General features: G+C 45.0%; 1 protein-coding gene across 2 annotated transcripts in view; it reads left to right on the top strand.

Annotated features, from left to right (window-relative positions):
• Positions 1 to 10,623, top strand: part of rabgap1l (RAB GTPase activating protein 1-like) — a 106,915-nt gene extending 96,292 nt beyond the window's left edge. For both annotated transcript variants that reach the window (XM_087830280.1, XM_087830279.1), the window contains exons 20-26: positions 1,888 to 1,980; positions 5,287 to 5,397; positions 5,535 to 5,639; positions 6,415 to 6,498; positions 6,590 to 6,661; positions 7,904 to 8,104; positions 8,436 to 10,623. In XM_087830280.1, the coding sequence (XP_087686406.1) occupies positions 1,888 to 1,980; positions 5,287 to 5,397; positions 5,535 to 5,639; positions 6,415 to 6,498; positions 6,590 to 6,661; positions 7,904 to 8,104; positions 8,436 to 8,591 (822 nt within the window). In that variant the 3' untranslated portion in view covers positions 8,592 to 10,623. The remainder of the gene's footprint in view (positions 1 to 1,887; positions 1,981 to 5,286; positions 5,398 to 5,534; positions 5,640 to 6,414; positions 6,499 to 6,589; positions 6,662 to 7,903; positions 8,105 to 8,435) is intronic.
• The last annotated feature ends 440 nt before the right edge of the window (positions 10,624 to 11,063 follow it).

The raw sequence follows: 11,063 nt of genomic DNA, 5'->3' as shown, positions 1-11,063 counted from the left end.
ACAAGGAGCTAACTGCCGCTGCTGGACTGAAGCGTCAGCTGTTTAAAAACGCACGTGCAGCAGTTCGTTGTCGCCCACTCGCCTAACGCACACAGACTCCATGACGAGAAACTTGGACAGCGTGGCGGCGTCCAAAATGCCACGCAGTGACTCTGTAGTTGAACTGAATCTGGCAGCCCTGCAGGAGAAAACAGCACATTCGATTTGTCTCATTGTTTTGTTACAATAAAGCGATTATTAACAGCCGCAGAGGCCGGGCTGCTCTTTCTTCCCACACAGATAACAGCTCTCGGACTCGTTTTGTCCTTATCTGCTCGGGAATTGAATGTCCGATAGATAACAGCGTGACGCTCGTTCGCCGATGCCCGAGTCGTAAAGTCGAGATTTAACTCGCAGGTCACTGGCAAGGACAGGTAATGACTGCCCAGGTGGGCGCTCTTAATAACTCGTCCTCTGGCTTTTAATCCTGATGGAAATGTGCAGCGGGATTTTTATCCCTGTCTTAAGCTAACATACTGCTGCGCTGTGTTGGCTCGTTATCCAGGATGTAACCTGTGACGTGGGCACAGGTTACATCCTGGGTTACAGTGTAGTTCAAACACTGAGCTCCTTGTAATGCTTGTTCACCAGCTTTGGTCTTACTGGAGAAACGTTTGCAGTGTTGAAGCTGAAGAGAGAAAACTGGATGCTGAGGTCTTTTCTTTTTATCTATATTATCTTAAATGTACAGTGCATTCTCGTCAGTGCCTCAGCTTCTGTACTCCCTGTACTAAACAACTCCAGTACAAATGCTTTTCTTCCAAATAAGGAAGTTTTTTATCTTTCTGGTTGTTTCTGGAGTCGACAGTATTCCTACAGTGAGGCTGTGAGCGCTGCTAGCTTCATTCATGCTGCTTCAGTGTAACATCGTGTGTGAAGCAGGCAGCAGTGGAGGACACACGACGACTACAAACACACAGGAGTCTCAGAGGAGGGGGTCATGTGACTGTGACCCCCCCAGCCCTAGTAGTTGGCGCTATGGCAACGCTGTTACCACCCACCTAAACCAGAAACACCTAATGTAGTGAATTATGTGAGTAAAGCTGTGGTGTTTGGCGTCTCTCGGTGTCGAGGACTTGCTGCTTCACTGATCTGAGCGTCTGTTAAAACCTTCAGTCTGATAATGAATCGAAATCATTTCATGATGGATTTGGTCCTTTTTACAAGTTGCCGTGACTGGTTTTGCAGAACAAAAAATGAAATGATTTCACAGTGAGGCCTGAGCACGTGCAGTGACAGCACAGTTGCCCTGTAACGTGTCTATCGTGCAGCGTGCAGTGGACGTTTCTGATCCACGGTTACCACTTGCTGATTTATAGCAGTACATTGTAAAGCTTGTGAGCCGAGCGGGTGCTTGTTTGGTTTGTTTTTCCTGTGTCTAATGATGTCTCGTGGGAAAGCAGCAGAACAACACGCAGATGTGCCGCAGATATTAACGCTGACAAAGGCAGACGGAGCAACAGAGAGTAGAAACTGTGCAACACGAGCCACAACACCGCAGAGTTTGATCACTTTGATGTCACGTGACGCATCACATGGATGTTGTTTCATGTTGGTTTGTTTCTCAACGTGACACCTAACTCTGACCTTTGACCCCTGCTGCTTAATCCTGTCATGAAAGCAGTGTTGGTGCAGAGAGAAGTAGCTGATGGTTCCCACCGACACAGGAAGATGATGCAAGAGCTGAGAGCCACTGACTGTTTTATCCAATTCCCTATTCCCCCCCCCCCCCCCCCCCCCCCCCCCCCCAGCTCACAAACAACTGGGCTGGGCTGAGATTTTTATCAGGCCAAGTAAACAAAGTCAACAGTAAAACGATGATTTAATTAACTTTGCTGTTGTTTTCAGGTCCCGACCAAAAAGCTGAAGAAGTTTGAGAAGGAATATCAGACTCTGAGAGAGAGCCAGCTGCAACAAGAAGACCCCATCGAACGCTACCAGGTACGTATAGATAAGGTTCACCCACCAGGTGTGGATTTAAATCTGTTTTTTACACATGAAAGCAGCCCCCCCCCCCGAGCTAAAGTGTTGAGCACTCATCTCTTCACGTTTCTGATGAAGGAGCTGCCTTTAGAGATAAAATTAGCCGTGATTCCAAGATTAGAAATGAGCACATCGCTGTTTGGTCTGTTTTTAAAACTGTCCTGACGTGAAACGCGACTTTTCTCGCCGCGCTGACTTTCATCATCGTCGACCCTGCTATTAATAAAAACGTATTTTTGGGCTGCTGGGTTGTTGTGGTTGCAAAGGTTTGTCTCCACTGGGTTTATCTTTGTGTTCGTGAAACAAACTGAGGCAGATATTTGATGATTCTGACGAGTTTTATTTTTGGCAGCTCACAAAGAGACTGTCCAGCTGTGTGAGGAGGACAGTGTTACTGTGTGAGTCAGTCGGATGAACCTGAATCACTTAAGGAAAGTAAGGCGTTACAGTAAAGAGTGGATGTTACATGTAAGCGTCATGTGATGATGAAGAATTACCTCCTCTTGGTTTCATGTTTCTACCCACAATCAGGCCAAACCGAGATGCACAAGTGCGTCATAGTAAACCTGCCAGTTAAGCACATCAGGCAGTGTTTCTGTAGTCAGTCAAAGGGAATACAAAGTGCACAGTATATGATACATGATAGTGGCATCAACACTGAGATAATTAAAGACGCTGACAGGAAGTAGACGAGTGCAGAACAAAATAAACGTGACTTTACTGCAGCGTCTGAAGCAGCTCCTTCATCTTTCCAAGTAATATTATGGACGCAGCATTTGATCTGATCACAAGACACAAACAACCATGACAGCCCCCCCCACCAAAAAACCCCAAATTACATCTGAATCTGCTTGTTAGAGGCAAAAGTGCCTCGTTGGTGTGTGAGCTGCTGCTTTTAGAGGAAGGAAGCGTTTATCACAGATAAGCTGCGTCTCTGTAAACAGCAGAAAGCCGTTCTTCTCCACAACAACAACACAAAAGACACACAAGTGTTGCTGCTTGTAGAATGTAATTATTTCTATGCAGTTATTTTGTGGCTAATGTAACGATTCAGTGTTGCTATGAGGCTTCAGACCCCAGTTTAACTGTGCACTGGCTTCCTTTGTGTCCGAGCAGACGTACTTTTGTATCTGCAGCACAAACTGAATTATTACTGAAAGCAGATAAATGGGAGGGCAGGGAGGGCGAGTCGGGCTGGGCAGCGCTGAGCAGAGAAGGGAAGTTCGTGTCAGGATCATGTGTTAACGCCTGAGGCTCGATTTGAAAACGCTCGGTAAGCTTCTGCCCCAAAAACGATTTCATTTATATTTATGTGTCCTGAATCTGTGACTTCCTGTATGTGTTTATGGACTTTTACACTGCTATGATTTGACCGCGCTGACTGAAGTAGTTCAGGCTCTTGTTGTAAACTATCGGTTGTGTCATCGTCGTGTGTGGGTAACAGCTGATCTCACAACAATCAAACGTGTTTTTTCCTCTTTTAAGTTCCTGCTGCTGTTTGTAAATAACAGATATGATTTCAGAGCTTTCAGATGAACCATTTGTTAGCGTACGGAGACTCAGGCAGGGTAAGAGTGGCGGGATATCAGGTCAGATGACTGCTCACAACCATCACAACACTTTTGTCCCGTTCATGGTCGTCATGTGAGCCTGTTTAAAGGCAGTCATGAGACTCAGCTAATGGTCTGCAGTGAGGACCTGAGCCTGACACGGCCACCGATAACTGTAACGTCACAATGACGCCTTTTGTTTGAGTCAAACTAGTCATGTGATGATTGTATTAACACCGAGTCTGGATGAACCTCACAGACTGTACAGCAGAGATGTCTGTCAGCCAATCCCGTTCCACTTCATTTATGCAGCAGCAAATCACAACTGAGAGATCGTCATGTAAAAAAGACCGTTCGTCTGTTTGTTACGGAGCCCCGCAGGGGACATGGGAGAAAAAAAATTAAGACGAACCTTTGCGAGATCTCGCAAAAGTTGAATTCCAACAATGGCAGCAGCTACTTAGTTGTAATATTCCTCTTTCTGGGTCACAAAATACACTTTTAAGATATTTTGAGGCGTGAATGTAGTTGTGTAAACGTCAGATACCTGCTCAGTTTACAAGACATCACATATTTGCAAAAGTGCTCCGACGTTTTCGGAGATCTGACACCCACTAGCTCGAAGCTAACGGGAGGTCGAGACCTACTACAGCCGGGAGGAACACCGCTTTCCCGGCACATCGTGCTTCGACCTCCCAGTCGGCTTCGAGCTGGCGGCCTCCGAAGAAAGTGGCTAAAACTTTTGCGAGATCTCGCAAAAGTCCGAGATCTCTTTTTTTTTTTCTCCCATGTCCCCTGCGGGGCTCCGTAGTTTTTCTACATTTAAGAAACGCTTTGATTATCCATCGATGACTCTGTTGTCACAGCTTCCCCTCGGGTAAGAGTCCTGGGGTCATCCTGGCTCTTTCCTTCACAGCACATAGAAATATTTTCATCTTCGTAATATGAACCGCCTTCAGCCTTCGCTCACTCCAAACATCTTGTCACATCTCGTTTAGGTTACTGTGATTCTCTTCTCTGTGATCATGAGTCTCTCCACAAACTGCAGTTTGTTCAAAAAGCAGCTGCTCGTCTTGTATCAGGACAGATCGACTGAACATATCTGTGCTTGAACAGCTCCGTTAGTTCACTTCCTGCTTCTTACCTTCAAAGCGCTTCATAACCTCTCCTCCATATTTATCTGATCTCCTCCACTCGTACACGCCCACTCGTACACGCCCACTCGTACTCGCCGCTCTTCTTCCGTCCCACCTGCTCGCCTGACTTCACGGGACTCTGAGCCTTCAGTCCTTCTGCCCGAGACTTTGGACGCACTTCCAGCAGATCTCCAGACTACGAACTCTGTCTCCACTTTGAAATCGCGTCTTCAAACCCATCTACTGCAAACCCTTCATCATTTTTCATTTAGCTGCTGTTTTTATTTTGTTGTGCTGACGTAAAGTCACCTATAAATAAAATGGATTATTATTATAATAAATCTGTCGTCTGTCTTTGGTATTAAGTTGTAAGAAATACTGATTTTTTGTTATAAATTAAAACACAAATTGAAATAAATATAAATGTCAATGTAGCGAAAGCTGTAAAAATGTGGAAATGCAGTTTCCTTCTGGGGCCAGACTGGAGTTTTCTTCTGTCTCGATTCTGGCCCTCGAGCCTTGTGTTTGACACCCCTGCTTTACAAGTGTTTGCGATTGTGTGCGTTTGATGTCCGCAGAGAGAGAACCGTCGCCTTCAGGAGGCCAGCATGCGACTTGAACAGGAGAACGATGACCTGGCACACGAACTGGTCACCAGTAAAATCGCCCTGCGGAACGACCTTGACCAGGTAAGAAAAAGTCTACGAAACCTCCAAACACTCTGAAACCGCAGCTGATTACACACATGCTTTAGCCGTGAGCATCTTTACACAAATATGCACACGTGAGAATGCAAACGTGTGTGTGTGTGTGTGTGTGCACTCAGGTAGAAGACAAGGCCGATGTTCTGAACAAAGAGTTGCTGACCACCAAGCAGCGTCTGGTGGAGACGGAGGAGGAGAAGAAACGACACGAGGAGGAGACGGCTCAGGTAACGTCCACACTGCTGCGATGAACCACGCTTAACAGGTTACATCAGTGACCAGAAAACACCAGAGTAAGCTGTGCAATCACAGCAGTGATCAAATAACGCAGGCCCTGTATCACTGATCGAAATCGGCCAAAGTCAAGAGTCTTAAATCTTCGCTCTAAGGCAGGAGGGGGGAACTCCAGGCCTCGAGGGCCGATGTGCTGCAGCTTTCAGATCTCACCCTGGGTCAACACCTGAATCAGATGGTGAGTTCATTACCGTCGGATCAAGGATGCATCTAAAGCCTGCAGGACAGCGGCCCTCGAGGCCTGGAGCTCCCCCGCTTCTGCTCCGAGCAAAATGCAAGAGAAAGCCCTGTATGTCCTAACCCTGCCACTGGGACACAAAGGTCAATACAGAGCATTACATTTCAGTAATATCACAATAATAATATTCACTTTTTATATAAATAAGTTGAACTGAATTTCTGTTGTTACTGTGGCCCACATGCAGTACCTGTGCAGCCCACCAGGGGGCCCCAGCTCACGCATTGATCTAGGGCTGATTTTCTTTCTGTGTAATTGGTAATAGTGAACCAGTTACACATCAACACACCCAGTAAATAAAAAATCCCAGTTTGGTAGCAGTGAGAGATCACATAGCAGGCTCTAAAAGAGCGAATCAGGTAAAGTTACTGAGTCGAACACCTCGTGTCGTTATGCACAGTCAGCACATCTTTCTCATTAGTTTGTCGTTTTAAAAGAATAATTTTGACATCTTGTTCTTTCTGTCCCAGCTGAAGGAGGTGTTCAGGAGGGAGCTGGAAAAAGCAGAGCTGGAAATCAAGAAAACCACAGCAATCATAGCTGAATACAAGCAGGTCTGCTGGCGTCTTCTCATGTACAGCCTGTGAACTGCACACGTTGATATATGCAAGTCAAACATAACCAGGTTTCCTCTCTGGGTTTCAGATCTGCTCCCAGCTGAGCACCAGGCTAGAAAAACAACAGGCGGCAACAAAAGAGGAGCTGGACATCGTCAGGGTGAGTCGATCCTGTTAATGCAAAGTGTGCTTCAGATGCAAATTAGGACACTTGCTGAGTCCGAAGGAAAAACACAGTTGCATGAAAGAACGAAAGACCTTTGAGCTTCAGGTTTGCACAATCAAGTCCTTAACCCTTTAAAGCCGATCAGAGCAGCACGCTCTGTTTTGCGTAACTACTTTTAAATCCCGGTAGCTCTGCAACCACGTGAGCTAGCGCAATAATTTGTTTTGCATATGAAACCGGAGGAGTTGTACTTACATCTTATGCCATCAGCTTGTCCTCGGTCACAGTTTCCTTCCACATATAACTTTGCAAAAACTGCATAAAAAGCACTTGCAGCAACAAAAACATAATATTCCAGAAACACGCTTTGCTGATCCGATCAGCTGTTCATAACACTTCCTACGTCCATCAGCACGAACTATCGCATGTCCGCCATGACCTGCCCGAAACCGGAAGTGACGTCATTTTGCAGAAATGTAGTTTTTTACCATCAGGGCCTCATGAGCCTATACTGGTGTTTTTAAAAGTTATGTTTGACTTTATGACTTTCTGTGTGGTTTCTGGGATGCTTAGGACTCATATTGCACTGCTGGAAATAGTTTATTTTGATGCATATGCTGCTTTTTTGCAAATTTGCATCATAATATTTATTTTTGTTTTTCCTGCAGTGTATAAAAATTGGTGTATTTCAAAAATAAAACTATGAAGACACTCAAAATAAATTTCCTGTGGTGGGAAACTATTTTGTGCAACTTTTTTGTATTTACAGTTTTGAGGGATAAGCCTCTTAAATTTCTCTAACTAGAAATATATGTTAAAAAAACAAAAACGATTTTCAATTTTTTTGTAGTTTATTGCACTTTTTTGCAATTTATGTAATTACTATGCACTTAATTCATACATATAATTAAAATCTGGGCTATAATGGTTGTATTGATGTATATCAACTTGAAATGCTCCCAAAAATGGCTCCACAGCATGTAAACATATAATATAAGCTCTGGCGGACTTGGTTCTATGGTCGGTCTTAAAGGGTTAATGGGTGTGATGCTGGTGTGGCAGAGTCCCGCCTCGGGCCTGGATAAATGATACGGTGCAACATCTCATCGTAATCAGGATGCTGTACGGGACATCGAGCATCAGGCCTTTCTTCACATAGACTCGGCCTCACCTCCTTTTTTAACCATAATTTTAAAGTTGTCGTGGTAACCCTGTGTTTTTATTCCCCCCATGCAGAACAAAGTGATGGGCTGTCAGAACTGCAGGGACCTGTTTAGCACAGTCGGGTCCCTCCAGACTTCGTCTCCTGGTGCTGACAGAACGTCTTCGGAGCCACACGACGAGGAGAAGGACGGGCTGAAGGAGCAGCTGAGACAGCTGGAGCTGGAGCTGGCGCAGACCAAACTACAGCTGGTGGAGGCGAAGTGCCGCATTCAGGTCAGCTGGTGTTTTCAGGGAGGCATGCCAAGCACGCTGTAAAGACATTTAGCTAAAACACGTTGCTGATGATCTGATTGGCTGATCACGTGCACAGAACGCTGAACAGCAGCAGCAGGAAATTTCCTGTATGCACGTCAACTTCCTGCATCTGTTTTCTGTCTCTGCTGTGACAAATAACGACTGTAAGCTTAACAACATAAAACAACAGCACGTACAGAACCATGTGACCCTTTGTAAGGAGTGAAGAGTTGTAGAGTATTAAAGCACAGCGATGTGACACAGTGATAAACCTGCTCATGCTCTCATTAATGACTGAATCCTTCTGCAGGAGCTCGAGCATCAGCGGGGAGTTCTGATGACTGAGATTCAAGCCAATAAGAACTCTTGGTTCAGCAAGACTCTGGGGTCCCTGAAGAGCTCCGCGTCCTCTTCCTCCAGCTCCACATCCCAGACCCCGTCCTCTCCGAAGGAAGGCACTGCCTAGATCAAGCTCCTTCGCCCTCCCTCGCCCCTGCAGGATGCACACTAGAGCTGAGGAACACAAGTTGAAGAAGCAAGAAGCGCAAAAATGCAGTATTCCTTTTTCAGTAGGCGGAAACAGGGAGCTTCCTGGACCGCACATAGCCAAAAACTGTGGGAAGAACCAGGCGGGAGGACTGAGTGAACCATCTGCTTGAGTTTGAGGGAAATATGAACCTTCTCCACTTCAGTGGATCAGAGCAGACGGGGCGAAGAAGTTCAGTGCTGGAACCTGGTTTGGTCTCTTCGCTCCACCTTGTGGCCAGATGGCGCTATTGCAGCAATATTGTGTGAAGTTTCCTGGTATCCTGTGTTGTGATCACAGTTACACGTTTAATCCTCAGTGCAGAAACAGCCCACACGTGCTCTGAGAAAGGAATACTGCATACAAGTGAGATAATACGAAACTTGTATTTCTTTATATTAATGTAACGTAAACAATGTTGTCTTATAAATATGTATAACTGATTAGTCTTTTTTTTTTAATAATCTTGTACAGAAAAAACACACGAGGCAAAGTTCTTAAATTTCTTTTCTACTCTTTGGAAACTGAATGTCATCTCTTTAGATGTTGAGGTAAGCACAGTGTGATCGATGTGGAGTCCAAACGCTGACGGGCCAAAGTGACAGCTGCCAGTTTCTGTCCCCTCTAACTCTGTTTTTACCGTCAAGACTTTGTAATCTTTTTTGGTTTTAATTTCTAAATCGAGATAAGATAAAGGCTAATTTTTTTTAGATATCTGACGGTGGCAGGAGTGGCCTCTAATTCTGTTATTTTATAAATATAAAACTGATAAAACGACGTGTTTGAGACATTAGCTGCATGTTTTTAGCTTTGTTGATCTCCTCGTTTTTAGCTGGAGATGTCACAGCTGCGTTCTTCTGATGAAAATCTTCAACCTCAAACATTAATAAGGATTAATGCATAATTGTTGCAGTATTGCTCCACTACTGTTGCACAAAGGTGCCAACGCCCTCGTCCTTTGTTGTTGGATCATTATTTTTACACATCGTCGCCATGTTGATCCTTTAGTCCATAAATGAGTGTTGGCGCTGACGCTCCACGGTAACGCGCCACTATGAGCCGTTCACGTATGTTTAAATAGTCACGTGCGTCTACTTTATGAGACGAACAGCAGATGGCGCCAAATTCAAACAAGCTGCTTTTTTGATTTCAGAGGACGGAAATAAAATTAGCCAAAATCAAATGTTTTGCGTGCTGGTGCTCGTTTAGTGTGGTGCCAACTCCCCTGCTTCACGCTTTGGTTGACACTAACATCAGCCTTTGGACTCGGACCAATCCCACGTGTACTTTGTGTGTGTGAATGTGTGTGTTCTGCACTGTTATTCAAGTGGTTCAAGTTGCTGTTCCTCGTTCACGTGGCTGCCTTTTCTGTTAATGACTGAAGCGATCGACTGTTTGAACTGTCAGCTGTGCCATAAGAGCCTCTCCTCTGCTCCCTTCTTGTCGTCGTCCTAACGATCCCATATCGCTGAACAACCATGTCGTCTGACTTTCTGCTGGACTTCATTTTCAGCTCCGCATTTCACACATTTCCTCCAGGAGCCTCACGAATCGAGCGCCGTCCTCTCGCTGGAATGCTTCAAAATCATGAAACTGGAGCAAACAGCGACTGATCATCGCTGAATTCCAGGCGTTTTGCTTTTCCAGGACATTCCTCTTCACTGCGTCATTCTTGTTGTACAAAGCGGTTTAATGTCGGCTCCCCGTCTATGATGTGCACTAACGCAACACTGATATTTGAAACACTATTTCAACGTGTGTTTGTTTGAAAGTTTGTAGCTGATGATTATTGATGCTGTTGCACAAGCAGGCGCTGAGTCGGGTTACAGATGTGCAGTTTATAGGTGGCTGCAGCGCCACAGTCCTGTTACACTGGGAGGGAGGGGCTGCTCGTCTGCTGGGCCGACTCCAACGCCGTTTGCTGTACAGCAACTGTCTGAGCTGCATTAATAAATTTCAGTTTTTCTCTTTATTTGTGCACGTTGAGATTTTATAGAAAAGGAGAATACTGACACTGACACCACACACACACGCACACACGTGCAGGTATTAGCAGGTAAATGCAGACATGCAACGTTTCCCATTATAAGTAATGTAGACTCACAAAACGTCATATTGTTCCAAAGTCATTTGAGCAACTACTTGTGTATTCCCAAACACGGTGCATGCTGGCGCACTTATTCAAACTAAACTCCAGATGTTGTTTTGGCATTTGCACCAATCAGTGTTCAGACAACGACACAGATTTCCCCTCCGAAGATTTGAAATCATCAAATTCAGCTGAAATTTAAGGAATTTTACAAAACTGACTGTTTATAAATTGCAGCCATTTTTATCTTTGTTATCTCCTGACAAATTAAACAGAAAATATCTGAAGCTTTTCCAAGTTTAGAACTTGTGTTTGGTGCCTTT

This window comes from Neolamprologus brichardi, chromosome 17, assembly GCF_056152115.1.
Source record: "Neolamprologus brichardi isolate AB-2024 chromosome 17, ASM5615211v1, whole genome shotgun sequence".
In the NCBI taxonomy this organism is placed as follows: domain Eukaryota; kingdom Metazoa; phylum Chordata; class Actinopteri; order Cichliformes; family Cichlidae; genus Neolamprologus; species Neolamprologus brichardi.
Note: the sequence above shows the minus strand (reverse complement) of the source record. Positions and strands in the feature narration are given on the sequence as shown.